At 56.0% G+C, this 23,031-nt stretch overlaps 2 protein-coding genes across 2 annotated transcripts in view; both read right to left on the bottom strand.

Annotated features, from left to right (window-relative positions):
* Positions 1-15,490, bottom strand: part of CTDSP1 (CTD small phosphatase 1) — an 89,412-nt gene extending 73,922 nt beyond the window's left edge. The window contains exon 1 of the mRNA XM_029605056.1: positions 15,147-15,490. Coding sequence (XP_029460916.1) covers positions 15,147-15,447 — 301 coding nt within the window. The 5' untranslated portion in view covers positions 15,448-15,490. The remainder of the gene's footprint in view (positions 1-15,146) is intronic.
* Positions 15,491-22,730: 7,240 nt separating this feature from the next.
* Positions 22,731-23,031, bottom strand: part of SLC11A1 (solute carrier family 11 member 1) — an 87,343-nt gene continuing 87,042 nt past the window's right edge. The window contains exon 15 of the mRNA XM_029605058.1: positions 22,731-22,800. Within this exon, the coding sequence (XP_029460918.1) occupies positions 22,795-22,800 (6 nt within the window). The 3' untranslated portion in view covers positions 22,731-22,794. The remainder of the gene's footprint in view (positions 22,801-23,031) is intronic.

Genomic DNA, 23,031 nt, shown 5'->3' on the forward strand with positions numbered 1-23,031 from the left:
GAAGCTCCCTCCCTTGGGCTGGGGTCAGTGACACACGGGACAGGAGAAGCCCCTCCCTTGGGCTGGGGTCAGTGACACACGGGACAGGAGAAGCCCCTCCCTTGGGCTGGGGTCAGTGACACAGGGGACAGGAGAAGCCCCTCCCTTGGGCTGGGGTCAGTGACACACGGTACAGGAGAAGCCCCTCCCTTGGGCTGGGGTCAGTGACACAGGGGACAGGAGAAGCCCCTCCCTTGGGCAGGGGTCAGTGACACACGGGACAGGAGAAGCCCCTCCCTTGGGCTGGGGTCAGTGACACACGAGACAGGAGAAGCCCCTCCCTTGGGCTGGGGTCAGTGACACAGGGGACAGGAGAAGCCCCTCCCTTGGGCTGGGGTCAGTGACACACGGTACAGGAGAAGCCCCTCCCTTGGGCTGGGGTCAGTGACACAGGGGACAGGAGAAGCCCCTCCCTTGGGCTGGGGTCAGTGACACACGGGACAGGAGAAGCCCCTCCCTTGGGCTGGGGTCAGTGACACAGGGGACAGGAGAAGCCCCTCCCTTGGACTGGGGTCAGTGACACACGGGACAGGAGAAGCTCCCTCCCTTGGGCTGGGGTCAGTGACACACGGGACAGGAGAAGCTCCCTCCCTTGGGCTGGGGTCAGTGACACACGGGACAGGAGAAGCCCCTCCCTTGGGCTGGGGTCAGTGACACACGGGACAGGAGAAGCCCCTCCCTTGGGCTGGGGTCAGTGACACACGAGACAGGAGAAGCCCCTCCCTTGGGCTGGGGTCAGTGACACAGGGGACAGGAGAAGCCCCTCCCTTGGGCTGGGGTCAGTTACACACACGAGACAGGGGAAGCCCCCTCCCTTGGGCTGGGGTCAGTGACACAGGGGACAGGAGAAGCCCCTCCCTTGGGCTGGGGTCAGTGACACACACGGGACAGGAGAAGCCCCCTGGCTTGGGCTGGGGTCAGTGACACACGGGACAGGAGAAGCCCCCTCCCTTGGGCTGGGGTCAGTGACACACGGGACAGGAGAAGCCCCTCCCTTGGGCTGGGGTCAGTTACACACACGGGACAGGAGAAGCCCCTCCCTTGGGCTGGGGTCAGTTACACACGGGACAGGAGAAGCCCCTCCCTTGGGCTGGGGTCAGTGACACGGGGGACAGGAGAAGCCCCCTCCCTTGGGCTGGGGTCAGTGACACACGGGACAGGAGAAGCCCCTCCCTTGGGCTGGGGTCAGTTACACACACGGGACAGGAGAAGCCCCTCCCTTGGGCTGGGGTCAGTGACACAGGGGACAGGAGAAGCCCCTCCCTTGGGCTGGGGTCAGTGACACACGGGACAGGAGAAGCCCCTCCCTTGGGCTGGGGTCAGTGACACAGGGGACAGGAGAAGCCCCCTCCCTTGGGCTGGGGTCAGTGACACACGGGACAGGAGAAGCCCCTCCCTTGGGCTGGGGTCAGTTACACACACGAGACAGGAGAAGCCCCTCCCTTGGGCTGGGGTCAGTTACACACACGAGACAGGAGAAGCCCCTCCCTTGGGCTGGGGTCAGTGACACACGGGACAGGAGAAGCCCCTCCCTTGGGCTGGGGTCAGTGACACACGGGACAGGAGAAGCCCCCTCCCTTGGGCTGGGGTCAGTGACACACGGGACAGGAGAAGCCCCTCCCTTGGGCTGGGGTCAGTGACACAGGGGACAGGAGAAGCCCCTCCCTTGGGCTGGGGTCAGTGACACACGGGACAGGAGAAGCCCCTCCCTTGGGCTGGGGTCAGTGACACACGGGACAGGAGAAGCCCCTCCCTTGGGCTGGGGTCAGTGACACACGGGACAGGGGAAGCCCCTCCCTTGGGCTGGGGTCAGTGACACACGGGACAGGGGAAGCCCCTCCCTTGGGCTGGGGTCAGTGACACACGGGACAGGGGAAGCCCCTCCCTTGGGCTGGGGTCAGTGACACACGGGACAGGGGAAGCCCCTCCCTTGGGCTGGGGTCAGTGACACAGGGGACAGGAGAAGCCCCTCCCTTGGGCTGGGGTCAGTGACACACGGGACAGGAGAAGCCCCTCCCTTGGGCTGGGGTCAGTGACACGGGGGACAGGAGAAGCCCCTCCCTTGGGCTGGGGTCAGTGACACGGGGGACAGGAGAAGCCCCCTCCCTTGGGCTGGGGTCAGTGACACGGGGGACAGGAGAAGCCCCTCCCTTGGGCTGGGGTCAGTGACACGGGGGACAGGAGAAGCCCCTCCCTTGGGCTGGGGTCAGTGACACGGGGGACAGGAGAAGCCCCTCCCTAGGGCTGGGGTCAGTGACACGGGGGACAGGAGAAGCCCCTCCCTTGGGCTGGGGTCAGTGACACGGGGGACAGGAGAAGCCCCTCCCTTGGGCTGGGGTCAGTGACACACGGGACAGGAGAAGCCCCTCCCTTGGGCTGGGGTCAGTGACACGGGGGACAGGAGAAGCCCCTCCCTTGGGCTGGGGTCAGTGACACACGGGACAGGAGAAGCCCCTCCCTTGGGCTGGGGTCAGTGACACACGGGACAGGAGAAGCCCCTCCCTTGGGCTGGGGTCAGTGACACACGGGACAGGAGAAGCCCCTCCCTTGGGCTGGGGTCAGTGACACGGGGGACAGGAGAAGCCCCCTCCCTTGGGCTGGGGTCAGTGACACACGGGACAGGAGAAGCCCCTCCCTTGGGCTGGGGTCAGTGACACACGGGACAGGAGAAGCCCCTCCCTTGGGCTGGGGTCAGTGACACACGGGACAGGAGAAGCCCCTCCCTTGGGCTGGGGTCAGTGACACAGGGGACAGGAGAAGCCCCCTCCCTTGGGCTGGGGTCAGTGACACAGGGGACAGGAGAAGCCCCCTCCCTTGGGCTGGGGTCAGTGACACAGGGGACAGGGGAAGCCCCTCCCTTGGGCTGGGGTCAGTGACACACGGGACAGGAGAAGCCCCCTCCCTTGGGCTGGGGTCAGTGACACACGGGACAGGGGAAGCCCCTCCCTTGGGCTGGGGTCAGTGACACACGGGACAGGAGAAGCCCCTCCCTTGGGCTGGGGTCAGTGACACAGGGGACAGGAGAAGCCCCCTCCCTTGGGCTGGGGTCAGTGACACACGGGACAGGAGAAGCCCCCTCCCTTGGGCTGGGGTCAGTGACACAGGGGACAGGGGAAGCCCCTCCCTTGGGCTGGGGTCAGTGACACACGGGACAGGAGAAGCCCCTCCCTTGGGCTGGGGTCAGTGACACAGGGGACAGGAGAAGCCCCTCCCTTGGGCTGGGGTCAGTGACACACGGGACAGGAGAAGCCCCTCCCTTGGGCTGGGGTCAGTGACACAGGGGACAGGAGAAGCCCCTCCCTTGGGCTGGGGGTCAGTGACACAGGGGACAGGAGAAGCCCCTCCCTTGGGCTGGGGTCAGTGACACACGGGACAGGAGAAGCCCCTCCCTTGGGCTGGGGTCAGTGACACACGGGACAGGAGAAGCCCCCTCCCTTGGGCTGGGGTCAGTTACACACACGGGACAGGAGAAGCCCCCTCCCTTGGGCTGGGGTCAGTTACACACACGGGACAGGGGAAGCCCCTCCCTTGGGCTGGGGTCAGTGACACACACGGGACAGGAGAAGCCCCTCCCTTGGGCTGGGGTCAGTGACACACACGGGACAGGAGAAGCCCCTCCCTTGGGCTGGGGTCAGTGACACAGGGGACAGGAGAAGCCCCTCCCTTGGGCTGGGGTCAGTGACACACACGAGACAGGAGAAGCCCCTCCCTTGGGCTGGGGTCAGTGACACACACGGGACAGGAGAAGCCCCTCCCTTGGGCTGGGGTCAGTGACACAGGGGACAGGAGAAGCCCCCTCCCTTGGGCTGGGGTCAGTGACACACACGAGACAGGGGAAGCCCCTCCCTTGGGCTGGGGTCAGTTACACACACGAGACAGGAGAAGCCCCTCCCTTGGGCTGGGGTCAGTGACACAGGGGACAGGAGAAGCCCCTCCCTTGGGCTGGGGTCAGTGACACGGGGGACAGGAGAAGCCCCTCCCTTGGGCTGGGGTCAGTGACACGGGGGACAGGAGAAGCCCCTCCCTTGGGCTGGGGTCAGTGACACGGGGGACAGGAGAAGCCCCTCCCTTGGGCTGGGGTCAGTGACACAGGAGACAGGAGAAGCCCCTCCCTTGGGCTGGGGTCAGTTACACACACGAGACAGGAGAAGCCCCTCCCTTGGGCTGGGGTCAGTGACACGGGGGACAGGGGAAGCCCCTCCCTTGGGCTGGGGTCAGTGACACACACGGGACAGGAGAAGCCCCTCCCTTGGGCTGGGGTCAGTGACACACCCGGGACACCAGATGTCCCCTTCCCCTGCTGGAGCTGCATAGTTTCTTGCTATGAACTCTGAGCCCAGTCTGCATTTGGCTTCAGAGATGTTGGGTTACAGTGGAAAGTGGATTGGGCAGAGAAAGACGCAGAGGGATGGAAGAGCCCATGGGAAGCCTGGGACTGCAGCGGGTCTGGCGCCTGTTCTGCACGAGCACACTAGCCCTGCAGGCCCAAAGCCCTGCCTGACTCCCAGCGATTCCATACATCTGCCTGCTTCCAGCCACGCAGCATCGGAGGCAGCGGAGGAGAAACTGTGGCAGGTGAAGGGGGGAGATCAGCACCAAGAGTGCATTCGGGCGGGACAGCAGGAAGCCTCTCCCCAAGCTAGCAAGATCTGTTCTCCTGGGAACATCTGCAGGAAAGAGCCCATCTCCCCGGTGCCATGGCAGGAAGGCGCTCAGATGTGAACTGGGATCACAAGCAAGGGGCACAGAGTGACCCTCTCTGCCTGCAGTTGGCAGCCCATGGTCTGAGGGTCTCCTAACCAGTAAAAAGCCTGTGGTGCAGGCTGGCCCAGTTCATAGAAACCCCCTGGTGACAGGTTCTCCTCACCAGGGTCACAGACAGCCTGTGCTCTGAGGGTCTCCTGCACCGCTCCATAGAAAGCCCATGTTTCTAGGGTCTCCTCACCAGGATTATACAGGCTCTGTTGTCTAAGGTTCTCCAGACCCAGTTCATAGACATCCCATAGTCCGAATTACTCTGAACCCGCTTCGTAGCCCGTGGACCAAACCTTTCCTGTTGAGACTCCTAGGAAGCCCCTGGTCTGACCTGGTTGATAACCAGAGCATGATCCCAGGCCCTCTGGTCCATGGTCCTAGAGGGCTCACGGTCTGGGGCCCCCCTGACCTGGTTCAGGTGCAGCCCATGGTCCGAAGCTTGCCTGCCTGAACTCACGTAGACATGAAAAAGCAGGACGGCACCTGCCATGCTCCTGACCCTTACCTCTCCACCTCCCCTCGCTGAGAGAGAGCATGGGGGAGGATCTCAGCAGGATCACTGCCCAGGAAGGGTCAAGTCCTCCTGCCAACCAGTAACTTGTTCTCTGACACCCCCCCCCTCGCCCCCAAGAGCCGACCCCAGGAACAGGACGCGGGGGCGGGGGAGGAAGAGTCCTACAGAAACCACGCATCACCGGAAAACCAAACACTGAACTGAGCCACTGACTCTCTGTGTGGCCGATCCGGCCTTAGAGAAGCGAGGTCCGACTGGCACAGAGCCCTGGTGTGGAGAGCGCGACCCTTCCCCGGCCCTCGCACGCTCAGACACCGGAGGCAGCTCTGTATTCTCAGCTTCCCTTTCACGGGCAGAGAAGGGGGGAGACTCGGAGGGCAGAGGAGGTCCGGGGGGGGGGGGGCCGTCCAGTCTCTGCCCAGTCCCCCAGACAGCCGGCGACCTCTGGCCTTCTTGCGCCTTCCGAGAAATGCGCGCGTCTGCGTGGTCCTGGTGGGCAGCGGCAGCCGTTCGCCCCACGCCTCGATGGACGGCTGCTTCACACCTATAGGTGGCTTTAGCCTCTCCGTGCGTCCTGGATCTGCCCTGCTTTTCTCTTTTTATTATTATTATTACGCTCGATCAGCGCTCAGAATCCATGCAGACCCCCGGGGGCTGTGTTTTGTTACTGCCTTTGTCTCCATCCCCACCCCAGAGACAGACAGACAGACAGACACACAAGAAAGATTTTCTGATGCTGCTCCCTATTCTACAGCCCCTGCCTGGACTTCTTCTAGAATTTCCTCTCCAAAGAACAAGATTTGCCTCTTGTGCCTGATTTATGCCTTTTCTCTCGAGTCCCCTCTCCACTCCAGTACAGATACTCAGGGCATTAAGTCTCATACGGCTTTTAGCGCCGGCCCTGCAGCAGGTCGGGAGCCCTTCTCCGGGTGGCCTCAAGCCTACTCGTGTGCTTTTGGATATATTTCTACACGGTTTATGGTAATAAAGGAGTGCCACACCCCTTCTCGTGTCATTTATAAATATCCTTCTCCACGAGTGCCTTCTTCAGCTGTCTGTGCTGTATTTATGCTTTATGTGTATCAGTGTGATGCCTGCACGGGGGCTCTGATGATCTGCTCTTCAGCTGTCCGTGCTGTATTTATGCTTTATGTGTATCAGTGTGACGCCTGCATGAGGGCTCTGATGAAGATCTGCTCTTCAGCTGTCTGTGCTGTATTCATGCTTTACGTGTATCAGCGTGACGCCTGCACGGGGGCTCTGATGAAGGTCTGCTCTTCAGCTGTCTGTGCTGTATTCATACTTTACATGTATCGGTGTAATGCCTGCATGGGGCTCTGATGATGATCTGCTCTTCAGCTGTCTGTGCTGTGTTCATGCTTTATGTGTTATCAGCGTGACGCCTGCATGGGGCTCTGGTCACATTCAGTACAACACTCCCAATTTACTTTATTTCAATGCAGTTTCAGAAATTTAAACCGCAGTATCTCCTCGGGTATGAAAATTGAAGCAGGAAAAGGGAAGAATGGTCATGGGTTGTTTTTTTTTTTTTTTTTGGTTAAGGCAACTAGGCTCGCTCTGTTTTAGTTGAAAACATGCAGTGATTTCCTAGTCACAGGAAAATGATGGTAACGCCAGAGATGGGAGACTCGGCAGAGGGCATTCTTTGTTTCCTGCACGCTTACAAGTAATCCAGTCTAATCCATCATGTCCAAGTGGCTCAGAAAAAGTGAAATAAACCTGTAAAAATAACTAGCGGATCCAGTTTAAAGATGGCCGCCGCTGCATGCCTGTGGGCACCCTATAGCCCCGCCTCCACTGCTGCATTATGGGACGTGTGCTCCTATTGGTCAGAGGAGAGGCGCAGAGAGGGAAGCTGCAGACCCTCACAGGACAGAGCGTGCAAAGGCAACTGCTCCCAAGTATTTGAAAAAGCTCAGAGGAAAGAAATGCTGCAAGCTTCGGCGGGTGAAGACAGGCATTCCCCAGCCACTTCTGACGTGCCGGGGCTCTACCTGCCAGCAGCTTTTATCCACAACAAATCCTCGCGTTTCCCAGTACTGCTGCTTTAAATCCCGGGAAGCTTTTTGCAGGATTATGCCTTATCCACCCCCACGATGGTGCAGGCTAATCACAGACACCCAGGCCCCGGTTCCAGGGACCTCAGCACCGGACAGCTAATCGCATTCCCTTTGCTACCGAAACACTCGGGACCTGATCGGGATCCGAATCCAGGATGGATCCCGATTCATGAAGCTGGATCTTCGCACAGTCCCAGCATGCTAGAGAGAGAGAGAACGAGGGCTGCGGGCATCCATAAGTACGGTGCCCCCCCCACCCCCGTCTGCCGTGCATCTGGGAACTCTCCCCCTGACCTGCCCACAGAGTCTTTCACTGGGCGGCGAAGCAGGGAAGAGACTGCCAAGTCATAGGTAAACAGTCTCACCTGCTTCCTGCATGTGCAGGTCACTAGGTCACGGGCTTCTCGCCCTCTCTCAGGGCCCTCGAAAGATCGTAGATTTCGCTCAGGCTCCCACAAGGCTCCCAGGATTTTCTCAAGGTCACCCAAAGGCCTCCCAAGGTCACGGATTTCTTGCAAGCTCACGAGAGAGCCCCCGGGTTATCTCAGGGTCACAAATTTTAGCACAACCAAACCTGATCCCTCTCTAACGCTGGGACCCTGTGTCTTGCTCTGGGGTGAGTATTTAAACGGCGAGCTGAAATTCATCGCCCACAGGACAATTCTTTCTGACCCCGGATGCAGCAAGCTAACGGTGCGCTAACGCATGGGGAGCTACAAAACGCACACAGACCAGGAAACGTGCGCAAAGGAAAGGCTCGGGGCAGAAAAACATGGATTCACGGGCGTAGGAAACCGGGTTTTCTGCTCACAAAAAAAAAGTTTTCCGTGCAGATGCCACGTTTTCTGCGCAGAAAACATCAAACGGCAGGTGCCGGCACCAGAAGTCCAGCCCCCGTCCAGAAACGTCGCCTTCGCCCTGGAAACTTCACTCCGCCTGGCACCAGAAGTTGTGCTTCCAGGGCTAAGGAAACAGGAGGGCAGGGCCTGCAGCCCTCCCCCGCGCCGAGGGGGTGACAGCCGGCGCCACCGCTGGAATGGAGGTTGCGCTCGGGCCGCCTGCACGGGTTCGTGTGTGCGCGCGCGCGCAAACCTCCCTCCCTGCTGCACGGGCACCGAGAGCGCGATGCTCGCAGGGCCCCGAGCCTGATTTATTCGGCGATTGTTCTTCCCCCTCGGGTCGCCCTGCCCACATTTCCCTGCCACCCGGGACTGTGTTGGGAGGAAGCTGCGGGGCGAGCAGCGCCCGGGCCCCACCGATCCGAGTCAGTGACTGGAAACCCGGCAGCCCCCCCCCCCCCCCGTCACGGTCCGCCCACGGATCCGGGGCCTCCGCGGCTTCATCTGCATACGAGGGTCCTGGCAGGGGGGCGGAGGGTCCGCGAGGCCCAGGAGGGGAGAAAGCTTTTCCGGGAACTATTTGAGTTTTCCTGATAAAACATTTCGGATTTCTTCAGCTCCTTTCTCTTTTTTGCTTCGCGCGCTCTCTCTGTCCGTTCCCCCATCCCCCGGGTTTGCCACCGCATCCTTTGCTGGACCCAGGGCAGCTAGGGAAGCCCCCGTCGGGTGCGGGGAGGCTTCAGGCGGGAAGGCCACAAATGTCAGGGACTCGGCCCCGGCAGGGCGACCCTCTCCCCAGCTCGGGCGCTTCAGTCTCGGCGGCCCCGAGTCCACGTGGGAAACGCTCACTCCGGGGCCTGGCAAGGGGGTAGCGGAAGAAATGCCCCCCCCCGGGCGGAAGCCGGAGAGCAGCGCCCCGATCGGCGGTGCCTAGACCCTAGGAGGGCCAGTGCTTCGCCGGGGGGGGGGGGGGGTGGCTGAATGAGCGCTAGAGGCTTCTGCAGGGCCTCCCGGCCTCCTCCTCCGGTCGCCAGGGCGCGCTGACCGCCGCACAGTCAGGGGACAGGGACGATCGGGGCACAGACCTTTCTGCCTTGGGGGCGCGCGCAAAGTGCCCTCCTGTTCGCAGCTGACCGCGCTGATTCCTCAGCATTGCCCTGCCCTGTGTGCGCCTGGCGGGCAGTGCCGGGTAAGGCTGTGCCGGCCGCCGCCTCCGGTGCAGGACGCCATGCGGCTTCAGCCTGGACAAGGCAGATTTGTGCTGCTGCCGAGGGAAGCGCTGCCTGGCAGGATGTGAGGATGACCAGGAGCTGAGAGAGGGACAAACCCGGCTTTAGGAGTGAGCTTCCTTCTCAGCTCCCTGTCCACGGGACAAACCCAGTCACAGGCAGACAATGCAATGGGGCAGGGAAGAGCCCCCCCATGTACCTGAGTGGCAGCAGGGAAACCAGAGTGCTGCCAGGCTGACAGACACCCACAGTCTGGAAACAGCAGAAGAGGAGGCACTGGCTGAGTAAACTGGGAGTGCAACTGCACTTATCCTCATCACAGCCCTGTGCAGGCATCACACCGATCCAGGTAAAGCATGAATACAGCACAGACAGCTGTAGAGAGAATTTTCATCAGAGCCCCATGCATGCATCACACTGATACATGTAAAGCATGAATACAGCACAGACGGCTGAAGAGCAGATCTTCATCAGTGCCCCATGCAGGTGTCACACTGATAAAGCATGAATACAGCACAGCTGAAGAGAGAATTTTCATCACAGCCCCATGCATGCATCACACCGATCCACGTAAAGCACGAATACAGCACAGACAACTGAAGAGCAGAACTTCCATCAGAACCCAAAGCAAGCTTCACACTCATATATGTAAACCATGAATACAGCACAAACAGCTAAAGAGAAAAATTTCATCACAGCCCCATGCACTGATAAAGCATAAATACAGCACAGACAGCTGAAAAGCAGATCCTCATTAGAGCCCCATGAAAGAGGCACACTGATATAGGTAAACCATGAATACAGCACAGACAGCTGAAGAGAGAATCTTTATCACAGCCCCATGCAGGCTTCACATTGAAAGACATAAAGTATGACTACAGCATAGACAGCTGAAGAGCAAATCTTCATCAGAACCCCATACATGCATCACACTGATACACGTAAAGCATGAATACAGCACAGACAGCTGAAAAGTTAATCTTCATCAAAGCCCCATGCAGGTGTCACACTGATATATGTAAAGCATGAATACAGCATGGACAAGTAAAGAGTGGATCTTCAGCAGAGCCCATGCAGGCTGCACACTGATATTCATAAAGCATGAATACAGTACAGATGGCTGAAACATAGATCATCAGATCCCCATGCAGGCATAAATACACCTCAGACATCTGAAGCATGGATCTTCATCAGAGCACCATGCAGGTTTCACGATGATACATGTAAAGCATGAATACAGCACAGACAGCTGAAAAAAAGATCTTCATCAGGGCCCTATGCAGGCTTCACGATGATACATGTAAAGCATGAATACAGCATGGATAGGTGAAAAGTGGATTTTCATCAGAGCCCCATGGAGGCTTCACATTGATCTATGTAAAGCATGAATACAGCACAGACAGCTGAAGAGCAGATCTTCATCAGAGCCCCATGCAGGCTTCATGCGGATTCTGATTCATGTAAAGCATGAATACAGCACAGACAGCTGAGGAGCAGATCTTCATCAGAGCCCCATGCAGGTGTCACACTGATAAATGTAAAGTATGAATACAGCACAGACAGCTGAGGAGCAGATCTTCATCAGAGCCCCATGCAGGCATCAGACTGATACTGAATCATGTAAAGCATGAATACAGCACAGATCTTCATCAGAGCCCCATGCAGGCTTCATGCTGATACTTGCTTAATGTTCTGGGGCTGCACGCTATCCTGAGTTATTGCATTTGTTATCCCATTATTAATGTTTTCACATTTGCTCTGTCCATGTATATATCTATGACTGGACTCTGCTTTGAGCTCGACGGACATGGCAGGCTACAAGATTAAATTTTAAACGTGACCCCCAAGGCCCCTCTCGTCTCTGCCCAGCGTGATTTCTGGTGCAGACCCAAAGACGGCGCCTGTACTCCGGCTTCTCCCTCGCTTCTTTCTATTTCGGGATCCTCCGTGCTGACTTCCGTTCGGTTAGTGCGCAGGCCTCCCACGGGAGCTCGTTCCACGCATCCCTCCCACCCCCCGGAGACCCGCGCCGTGACCCTTTGCTTCTCCTGCACTCTTTGCACCTTTTCGGATCCGTGACGTCCCTTGAATGCCGCAGCACAGGAGATGACGGCAGGGGAGGACCCGACGGCCCCGCCAGAGAATGCAGCGGCCGGCAGCCACCCCTGCAGAGCGCTCGCTCCTCCTCCGAGCCTCTCCCTGCTCCTCCGTTCCGGGCGGCCGGCGTACAAGCTCCCTTCCCCCTCGATGCACGGAACGGGCCCCCCTTCCCCACCACCTGCTCTCTCCTCTGCGTCACACGTTACCCAAATCCCGGGACTCGAGCTCCGCGCCGGGCGCAGGGCACGGCCGGCGGCTGGGACGGAAACAACCTGGCAGGATGAACGGGCCGGACGGTCTCTTTCTGCCGTCATCTGCCGCTGGGCTGTGCTGCTCTGTTACCCCCCTCCCCAGGCTGGGCGGGCTGCACCCGGGTAAATATTCACCGGTCCTCTTCGCCAGCCATCGCCAGAGGGCTCCGCGCCACTGTGGTGGCCTCCCCCCGGCTCACTGGCGGACCTTGGCGGCTGGGGCCTGCGGAACCGGACGCAGCCCGCAGGAGACGCCTCTGGCACGCACAGGCGCAGTAGCTGGGAATAAGAGCCCGAGAGGCAAGCAAACACCCCCCACCCCTCCCCCGCACCCATCCACCCCTCCCCCGCACCCATCCACCCCTCCCCCGCACCAGCCTCACCGCGAAACCTGCAGGCCCCGCTCCAACGTCTGAGGGTCCCCCTCCAAAACCAGCTCTTCCAGGGTGACGTGGGCCCCGCCGGACCCACACACCAGACCGGGAGGGATGCCTGTGCAGGATTTATGTCAGGCTGGCGTGCAAGCTTTCCACACCAAGAAGAAAGCCGGAGATCTTCAGAGGTAAAAACCTTTCAGCCCCTCCCCCACGGCCACAGCCCGGAGATTATGCACCTGCTGCACCACCCCCCCCCCATAATGCAGACCTCCAGGCAAATCCTCAGTTAGAAACCGAGCGCCTGCGCCTGCCAACGCGACCTGGGTGTAGGATCCGAGGCTGCGGCCCCCACAGAAAAGATCCTGGGACAGAGGGGAGAAGCAGGCGTCCTAGGGGGATCCTGTCGGAGGCCTGAGGTGATCTTAGCTCGCGGCTGAATTGTGTCTGCTCCTGCTGGAGCTGGAGATGCAGGCACGGTGTTAGCCGCCCTCTGCTTGCGGCTTCCTTAAAGTAATAAATATTTTCCTTTTCTTATTATTTTTATGGCAAGCCCCGGGAAATCTAAAATTGAAGTTTTGAAAGCTCATACATCATTACAAATCTAAGGGTTGTTGTTGTAGTAATCAGAGTCACGTGCAGGTGTCACACTACTACATGTACAGCATGAATACAGCATGGATAGCTGAAGAGCAGATCTTCTTCAGAGCCCCATGCAGGCATCACACTGATATACATGTAAAGTATGAATACAGCACAGACAGCTGAAGAGCAGATCTTCATCAGAGCCCCATGCAGGTGTCACACCGATACATGTAAAGAATGAATACAGCACAGAGAGCTGAAGAGCAGATCATCAGAGCCCCCATGCAGGCATCACACTGATACATGTAAAGCATGAACACTGATACACGTAAAGCATAACAGCACAGACAGCTGAAGTCATCAGAGCCCCATGCAGGCATCACACTACTACATGTGCAGCATGAATACAGCACAGACAGCTGAAGAGAGAAGCTTCATCAGAGACCCATGCAGGCATCACACTGATACACATAAAGTATGAATACAGCACAGACAGCTGAAGAGCAGATCTTGATCAGAGCCCCATGCAGGCATCACACTGATATACGTAAAGCATGAATACAGTACAAATAACTGACGAGAGGATTTTTATCAGAGTCCCATGAAGACATCACACTGACACAGGTAAAGCATGAATAAAACATGATAGCTGAAGAGCAGATCTTCATCAGAGCCCCATGTAGGCACCTAACTGATATATGTAAAGCATGAAAACAGCACAGACAGCTGAAGAGCAGACCTTCATGACTCATGCATACATCACACTGATACATGTAAAGTATGAATACAGCACAGACAACTGAAAAGCAGATCTTCATCAGAGCCCCATGCATATATCACACTGACACAAGTAAAGCATGAATACAGCACAGACAGCTGAAGAGCAGATCTTCATCAGAGCCCCATGAGGCATCACACTGATATACGTAAAGCATGAATACAGCACAGACAGCTGAAGAGCAGACCTTCGAGACTCATGCATACATCACATTGATACAAGTAAAGCATGAATACAGCACAGACAGCTGAAGAGCAGACCTTCAAGACTCATGCATACATCACACTGATACATGTAAAGTATGAATACAGCACAGACAACTGAAAAGCAGATCTTCATCAGAGCCCCATGCATATATCACACTGACACAAGTAAAGCATGAATACAGCACAGACAGCTGAAGAGCAGATCTTCATCAGAGCCCCATGAGGCATCACACTGATATACGTAAAGCATGAATACAGCACAGACAGCTGAAGAGCAGACCTTCGAGACTCATGCATACATCACATTGATACAAGTAAAGCATGAATACAGCACAGACAGCTGAAGAGCAGATCTTCATCAGAGCCCCATGCAGGTGTCACACTGATACATGTAAAGTTTGAATACAGCACAGACAGCTGAAGAGCAGATCTTCATCAGAGCCCCATGCAGGTGTAAACACTGATACATGTAAAGCATGAATACAGCACAGACAGCTGAAGAGCAGATCTTCATCAGAGCCCCATGCAGGTGTCACACTGATACAAGCAGATCATGAATACAGCAGAGACACCAAAGATCAGATCGAGTCTCTAGCTATTAATGCTAAATGCCTATAGTATTAATGCCCTAGCTAGTAACACTTACTCTATTTAATGTATTTGTATTTTTCTACATTGCACTTTATTGTTTTCTGAACGGCTTTGGGTAGGACTGCATTTCCAGCAGGTGTCAGGAATACACCCCATGCAGCTCAGAAAAAAAAACAACTTAAAAAAAAAAAAAGCAGTGGCATAGCCATGATAACAAAAAGAAAACTTGCCATAAAAAATTAATAACAGAAAAGGAATAAAGTGTTTATATGAGCAAATACAGAAAGGAAACCGAGGAATAAGACCTCAGGAAATGGGGGCCTGACAAACCCTCGGTCCCATGGGGGCAAGCACCAGCCCTGTAAATCCTGGCCCTGCCGAGCTGTGTGAGAGTCGGCCCGGGCCCCGCCCCCTGCCGGTGGCAACTCTTCGGCCTTAAAATAGGCAACTTTTGCCAAGGCCCGGAACCGCGATCGCCCCCCTCTCTCCCCCCCCCCCCCCCGGCGATCACGAATAATTTACGGTGTCCGGCGGAAAAATCAAGCCGTGATCCCAGCCCATCCCCCCCCCCGCAACCGAGAACGGGCGGGCAGGGCGGGTGCAATCTGGCGAATAAAAGTGGCGCCAAGAAAACTTTAGCAGGAAAGCGCCTCCTTATGGAGGGGGCCACGCGGGCAGCTCTCCCCCCGCACGCACCCCCCTCCCAGCAGCTCGGCGCGCGCGCTGCCATGCACTCGGCTGTCACTCTGCCCGCGAGGGGGGTTAACCCCCGCGGCTGACGTCAGATCCCCCCGGCTCTCTCACCTTTCTCTTGCAGAGGGGTTGTCGCCTCTTCTTTGCTAACCTGGGTGATGATGGACTGGCTGTCCATTAGACCAGAAAGGTGCTGGAAAAATGCCCCGCTCGCTGCAAGTTCGCGCTTTGCACTTCCCTTTCCTCTCTGGCTTTGGGTTTCTAGCGGAGAGGCGGAAAAAAAAAGGGAGGGGGAGAGGGGAAGGGGGGAAAAGAAAAAAGGGGGGAAGAAGAAAAACAAAAAAGGGGAGATGGCCGAGGAAACTTTGTTACAACATGGAGTTCCTCTCTTCTCAATTTCTGATACAAACATGGAACCCGGGGGCGGTTTCAAGGCGCCCGTTAAAGGGGCGATGCCGGCCTGGGCTACCCGAGCCCCCCCCCCCCCCCCCACCGGCGGCCGCCACCGCCTCCTCCCGGGCTGCTCCTTCCGCGGCCCTAGCCCCACGGAGCCGGACCGGTTCCGTGGCACCGGCCGAAGGGACGGGCCGGGCCGCAGCCCTGAAGGGCGCAGGAAGAAGCAGCTCTTGGATTTCGCTGCAGAATAAATCGTCTTCTTCTTCTTCTCCTTCTCCTCCTTATTGTTACTTTCCGCTGTGATGCGGGTTGTACCCGGGTGGGATCCGGATCCAGCGACTGAAGAGGCCGCCGGGCCCGGGCACCCACATGTTCCTTGTGGGCACCTGCCTGCATGCCCGCGGCTGCCGCCCTCCTGCCCTGCCTGCACTACTCTGAGAGACCTGTTTTTTGTTTGTTTGTTTTTGGGAGGGGAGGGGGTGGCTTCCCATCCCAGGACACTTCAAATTTTGGGAGGGTGGGGAAGAGGGCATCAAGTACCATGATCGCCTCTGCAGTTCAAAGGTCACCCATGGCTGCAGCGTCCCCTCGGGCACCAGCCTGTCAATGCGAGCATTGGTCGTCCCCTCCCCTTCTGCAAGTCTGGACCCTGGGGGAGGGGGGCAGAGGGGAGCTGGTAATTCCAGAAACCCAAATGAAAACTGGGGGGGGGGGGGGGCCGTGGTCGTCTCGTCTCTCTTTCGGTCTTTTTCCTTCTGTTGCATTGGCTTTTGGTCTTATTCCTGCTCTCCTTTCATTACTTGCTTTGCCATTCTTTATTTCCTCAGTCCGGGCTCTATGCTGTGGGCTTTAGGTGTTCTCCTGAAGCTCATTAGCTAGGACTCCAATCTGGGGGATAATGAGACTGATGAGGGCAGGGGCCCCCAGCGGAGAGGGGCTCAGAAAGCTGCGGTGCGGGAGGCTCGCAGGCCCCTTAAAGTGGCAGGACGGGCGCGTTTCTGGGGACCAGGAAGGATCCGTGCGAATGCGGGGACTGCAGTCACCTTGGGCTCACTCGCCCGGTTCAACAGCTGGAGACTGAACTACACATATATCAGGGCTGAAGTGCAAAGCATTAACAATAAAATAACAGAAAAGCAGACCCGCCCCCTCCCCCCCCCCCCTTCTGTGCGGGAGAGGCAGATTGCACAGATAAAAAGAAAGGAAATCATCACCGGAGCTGCCCGCTCACAATCCGAGAGGAAGGGTCCGAGTCCCCGGATGCTGCAGGTCCCGGGACGAGGAAACTACAAAGCCCGGACAGGGCGAGCTCCTGGCCACAAACCCCGAGGCTCCTCCCGGCCCTAGAAGCCCAGAGAGCTGCGGATCTTCCCCCCCCCCCCCCCCCCCCCCCCCGTGCGAGGAAGGCTCGGAGCAGAGTCATGGCCGAGGAGAGGACTGGAGCTCAGAGGGGCCCTGCGGACAGCGTCAGCCAGCAGAGGGGCAGGGGCCCTGCTAGCGCCTGGTCCTTCTGGGCTTCCCCACCCCTAAGTGCCTCTGGTATGTAATGCCTGGGACTCCCTTCGGAGGGGGGGTCTCTGAGCCATGCCTCCCCCTGGCACAGGCCCTGCCACCTCCACGTGTTCTGAGCACACTGACCCGGTTCCAGGCTCACGTGGGACAGAGAGAGAGAGTCCCGGCAGGAGAATGCACTCACTCACCCCCGCCAAGAAGACGGCAATCAACCCCTCAGGTCTCAGAGAAAAGGCAATGGAGGGTGAGGTCTCAAGGGGGATTGGAACCCCCTGGCTCTCAGCAGCTGCGCTGCAAGCCCCAAGTCGGTCATACATTCACGGGTTTTGGAACTGTTCAGACCTAAAAGTCTGTGACAAAATAAATCTGAAACCACGTCCAGCCTGCAATGACAGCCGGTGTCTGGGACGCATGCAGCACTATAGGGACGCTTGCAGCACTATAGGGACGCATGCAGCACTATAGGGACGCATGCACGAGAGAGTCCGGGCTGCAGGAACCTGATTCGTATGGAAACAAGGCCAGGATCAGGCAGAACCAGATCAAGGGTTTAAAAGCTGCCTCACACGATCACCATTGGGGGCAGGGAGAACCCCTTTAGAATAATGAGTCTGGCACCTAAACTTCCCACTAGCACAGACTGCCTTAGCTCTAACATCCAACTCTGCTTTAATAACAGCCTGCACAGGATTTCTCTTAAGCTGCTAGGAAGCCAGGAGCGAGCTGCCCATAACGTACGGCGGCCCTGCAGCATCACCCAGGATGTAACTTATTTACTTCCAGAGCTTCTTTTTATTAGGTTATAAAATTCACCGCAATGGCGTTTACATCTCCCACAGCTTCAGCTATGAGCTGCTCTCTTTAGGACTCCCAGGGGTGGGTAAGCCCCTTGTCCCATTTTGTACTATGGCTGCGTGTTGGACCGGGATTTCCCATCTGGAAGGTTGGACCGCGATTTCCCACCTGGAAGGTTGCCAGTGACGTTGCATGTTCGGTGCTGCCCTCATTATTTTTGTTGTTGTTGTTTTTGATTGATGCGGTTACCTTTTGTTACTCAGTAACACGAGGGCAGAAAACGAACCAAGTGCTCCATCCAGTCTCCCTCACAAGCCTTATTTATTTAATATTTTATCCGTGCAGGTTACCCCCATGCTTTCTGTTAAGGAAGTAACTGCCACTCCATGCAGGTTACCCCCATGTTTCTGTTAAGGGCAGTAACTGCCCCTCTGTGCAGGTTACCCCCATGTTTCTGTTAAGGGCAGTAACTGCCCCTCTGTGCAGGTTACCCCTTATCTTCGATTAGGGATCCTCTGTGTTTATCGCATTACAGTTCTCCTCTTAACTCCCTGTAGCGGGAGGGCATTGCATGCATCCAGCCCCCTTCTCCTGAAGACATATTTCTTGGTGCTGTTCCTGAATCTACCCCTTTGGAGCTTCATATTGTGACCCCTAGTCCTACAGCTTTCCCTTGCATCATTTCTACCTTTCATTTAAATGTCTGCATCCTTCCCCCCCCATCTCGCCTCTCCTCCAGCGGGAGCCTATTTACCTCCTTAGCTCTCATCTCCTCTGGCTGCCTCTATCCGTTATGAATTAGGGGCTCCAGGACTGAGCCCGGTGCCTCAGCAAGGACCTGTACAGGGCATGGCCACCTCCTTTTTCTTGCTGGTTATTCTCCCTCTATGCGGCCCAGTATTCTTTGGGCCTTAGCCGCCACCTTGTTAATTGCCCTGAGGGGGGGCAGGATTGACAGGAGGTGGGGGGGGGTCAATAGGGGATTTAAGTGTGAGCGACTCTGATATAAAATCCAGGCCGCCGGTGGACGGATGGAGCAGTCTGATCTGAGTGGAAAGTAATGATGTCAAAAGCAGATCCCACGGATGAAGTTTCCAAAACTTAAAACAGGGCCGAAGTAAAAAAAAAAAAATCAGAACAGAAAAGGGGGATCGGGTGTCAGCTGCGGGCGGAATTTTTACCCCCGCCTTATGCTCAGTCTGGGCAGCTTTTTTCTACGAAGGGAGAGTAAAATCGCCGGCCAGGCCAGAGAGAGGTCTCTGGAGTCACTGCGCGGCGTTTGGGCTCCTCCAATGGTCTGCACGGAAGAGCTTATTTACACAGCGCCGTCGGTGTACGCAGCCCTGTACACCATCAGGCACCTTAGTGCATGCCTGCCTGCAACGAACTCGGGGGACCCGGGGGCTGTTTATAAGGCTGGCAGCCTGAAACGTGCGGGCACAAAGCTGCCTGTTCTGTGCTGGCTTCTGTTTTTGGCCCCGGTTTCCTGCTTTTCTGAAAGTTTTATCCCGGCTCAGGCTGCCCGAAAGGGAGCCCCACCAGGAAGGCATCGCTGCCGCTTTTACGAAGCCTTTCCTTCAGCTGGCCCGGCTCAGCCCCGTCTGAAAAAGGAAACCAAAAAGCTGCGGCCAGGGGAAGGCTCAGGGAGGGCAGAGTGCGCCCGGGGCGTGGGCCCCACCAGGAGGCAGCTCAGAGTCCCGCCCCGTCGTCGCCCTTTTAAGAGAGCAGGAATTCTTCCCATAAACAAGCGGCGGCTCCGGGGCGGGGGTTCCCGGAGCCCAGGGGGAGGGGGGAGGATCGGGGGCTGCCCTCCGCTCCCCCCCCCACGGCCGCACCGCTCTCTCTCCCTGCCCCCTTCCCCCCTCAAACACCGGGCCCCGCAGCTCCCGCCAAGGGGCGCTTTAGACCGCACGGGGAGCCTTGAAACCGTGCAGGGAGCGTCTGCAAAGTGCAAGCGGGGCAGCGCCGCGCGCACTTGTTGTTCCCGCGCGATCCCGGCCGGGGATCTCTGTGAAATACACCGCCCCCCCCCCCTCCGCAGTATTTCTTATTGTTATAATAATAATGCACCCCCCCCCACCAAGACTTCAGGAAACGCAACCCGATAAGGGCAGGGAGGCGGGCGCAGGAAGCCCGACTGCCACTGCCAGGGTGGGGCCCTGCAGGAAAAGCCATCTCAGCGCAGCGGGGGAAGAGGTGGTTACTGATTTGTACTTATTTATTTATTTTTTGGGGTGGAGAGAAAGGGGGGGGGGGGCATTTATTAGCAGTAGGGAATGGGGGGGTGGGAGAGAGGATTTGCGAGCAGTAGCTCGGATCTTTAGCCTGCCTTTAGCGCTCGGTGGTCCCGGCATTGCTAGAATTCACGAGCGAGGTGTCCCTGCCCCGAAGAGCTTTCAGTTCACGTGCACAGCTGACGTAATGAGAGATAAAGCGACTTGGCCGAAGTGTCGGGGGGGGGGGGGGTGGGATTCGAACTCGGATTCCCAGCAGCCCATAGGCTCCAAGCGAGAGGCCACTAGAGGGCGCCCACGCCCAGCAGTGTAGCAGGAGCAAGCGCAGCGCATGGGTTTTAGTAAAATCATTTTACCACTCATTTTCTTCCAGGCTTAGGCTCACGAGGAAGATTTTAAAGCACAAATACCAAACCCATTCCAGAAATCTTTGCAGCCTGCGATCCCTTTATACTGGGCAACAGCACAGGTATCCAGAGCTGGCGGTTTGTGTCAACTCTCTTTCAGCCACATGGATTTGGATTTTGGATTTAATAACTCAAAATTTCCAAAACCGCGAGTTACATTCGCCTACGATTAGCATTTCCCCTGCCCAGGGCGCTTACAATCTAAGGAGGCCATTTATCTATTTTTATTTGATTCATATTCTGCTTTTCAGCACTTCAAAGCGGATTGCATTCGGGACCTGTAGATAGTTCCCTGTCCACACAGGGCTCACCACCGAATTTGTACCTGAGACTTGCCCAAGGTCATAAGAAGTGTGAGTGGGATTTGAACCCGGGCTTCCCAGGCTGCTGCTCTCATCATTAGGCTATGCTTAGGTGGCTCTGATAAAAGGCACTGCAGCCTACAAGGAAGGCGGTTCTCTCCTGGAGCTGTGAAAATTGATACTGGCTTTCCTGTCTCTTAACTCTTTCTGTTGGTATTTTTTTTTTAAATAAATATAGATGTGCATCTTACACATGGCCACAGCCTCTCATTTAACAAATCTCCTTTCCAAAGTCCTCTCTTCAGCTGTCCTTGCTTTATTTGAATCAAGGTGATTCCTGCATGGGGCTCTGAGGAAAAATTGCTTTTTAGCTGTCCATGCTGAATCGGTTATTTACTCTTTCAGAAAATAGAAGGCCTAGTGGGCACTCCATGAAGTTAATAAGTAGCACATTTAAAACAAATCAAATAAATTCTTTTTTACTCAATGCACTCTGGAATTTGGTTAGTGCAGTTAGTGTAGCTGGGTTCAAAAAAGGTTTGGATACATTCTTGGAGGAGAAGTCCATTAACCGCTATTAATAGCCACTGCTATTAATTGCATCAGTAGCATGGGATCTTCTTAGTGTTTGGGTACTTGCCAGGTTCTGGTGGCCTGGTTTTGGCCTCTGTTGGAAACAGAGGCCAAAACACGGCTTGATGGACCCTCAGTCTGACCCAGTATTGCAACTTGTGTTGTATTCATAACTACAGTATCTGAATGTAATCCACTTTGAAGTGCCAAAAAGTGGAATATAAATCAAATAAATAATTATACATGTATTAGCATGACAGCTGCTTGGAGCTCTGATGAAACTTGGGGTAATATGCACGGCACTGCAGAGTGCAGACATTACCATAAGAGGCTTGCTAGACAGATTGGATGGACCATTTGATGGACCTTTTCTATTTTACTATGTTCTTCAGCTGTTTGTGCTGTATTCATATTTTTTTGTATCAGTGTTGCGTCTGCACTGGACTCTGATGAAGAGCCACTCTTCAGCTGTCCATGCTGTCTTCATGCTTTACATAGATCAGAGTGACCTCTGCAGAGGCGAAGCAGCGTCTGCAACAGCTTCCCTATCCAATATCCATAATGCTTTAAAAATTCCAAATGGTGGGAGAGTTAAATGGGAGATTTTCAAAACTCCTAAGAACATGAGACTGGGTCAGAGCAAGAGTCCATCAAGCCCAGTATCCTGTTTCCAACAGTTGCCAAACCAGGTCACAAGTACCTGGCAGGATCCCAAGGGGTGGAGAGAGTCCAAGCTGCTTATCCCAGGGATAAGCAGGGGATTTCTGCAACTCCACCTTAATAATTGTTAATGGACTTTTCCTCCAGGAACTTGTCCAAACCTTTTTTAAACCCAGCTACACTAACAGCTTTCACCACATCCTCCGGCAACGAATTCCAGAGCTTAAATATGCATTGAGTAAAATAATATGTTCTCTTATTAGTTTTAAATGTATTACCCAGTAACTTCACTGCGTGTCCCCTGGTCTTTGCACTCTTTGAGGCCGATGCAATATTAAATGCGGAAAGCGGGCACTGACTTTTCAGCGCCCACTTTAACGCATGCATGGCACCCACAAGGGGGAGGGGCGCCATGCAATAAACAAATTAGGGGGTCGCGCCTCCTTGCTAACGTGACCCCGCGGTTCCTGACCGAGTTTGTCAGTGTCGCTTTTTTCTGTGCTTCTTTTCAATGCGCTCAGCTATTAACGCCTGCCTGAGACGCACATTTATTTTTTTGCATTTGGAGCGAATGAGTAATAGCCTCATTTGCATGCATTTGCATGTGATGTGCGCTATCTCATTCACTCCGCCTGGGACGTGCGTTAAACAGGCGCTAATCTCCCTATTGCATTAGGGGGTGGACTAGCGCCTATTTAAGCTGCATCCGGCTGAGCGCCCTGTATTGCAAAGGCCCCTTTGACAGAGGAAACAATCGAGTCACACTTAAAAATTCATTGGAACAAATCTTCCTGATTTTATGATCAAATGAACTGTCTTAAGTAAAGTTTAAAAAAACAAAAATGAGCGCAGATGAATGTAAATGAGTTCCAGCGTTGTCTTAATTCTGAAAAGAAGAGAGATATTTGAATTAGAGTTTTGGTTTCCAGAAAGGCCTGAGAACAGATCCTGATTTGGCAGCCCTGCTGGCCTGGAGGAGGGAGACCCCTCTGTTTCCCCGGATTTCCCCCTGCAAGCTCCAGCAGGGCAGCGTCTGCTCACGGGGGGGTGGGGGTTACGGTCGCTGCCACCGTACACCTCCTTCCCGGCACCTTCCAAGCTCGCCCCGTTCCCTCTC

The sequence above is a fragment of the Rhinatrema bivittatum genome, chromosome 6 (genome assembly GCF_901001135.1).
Source record: "Rhinatrema bivittatum chromosome 6, aRhiBiv1.1, whole genome shotgun sequence".
NCBI classification, from domain to species: Eukaryota; Metazoa; Chordata; class Amphibia; order Gymnophiona; family Rhinatrematidae; genus Rhinatrema; species Rhinatrema bivittatum.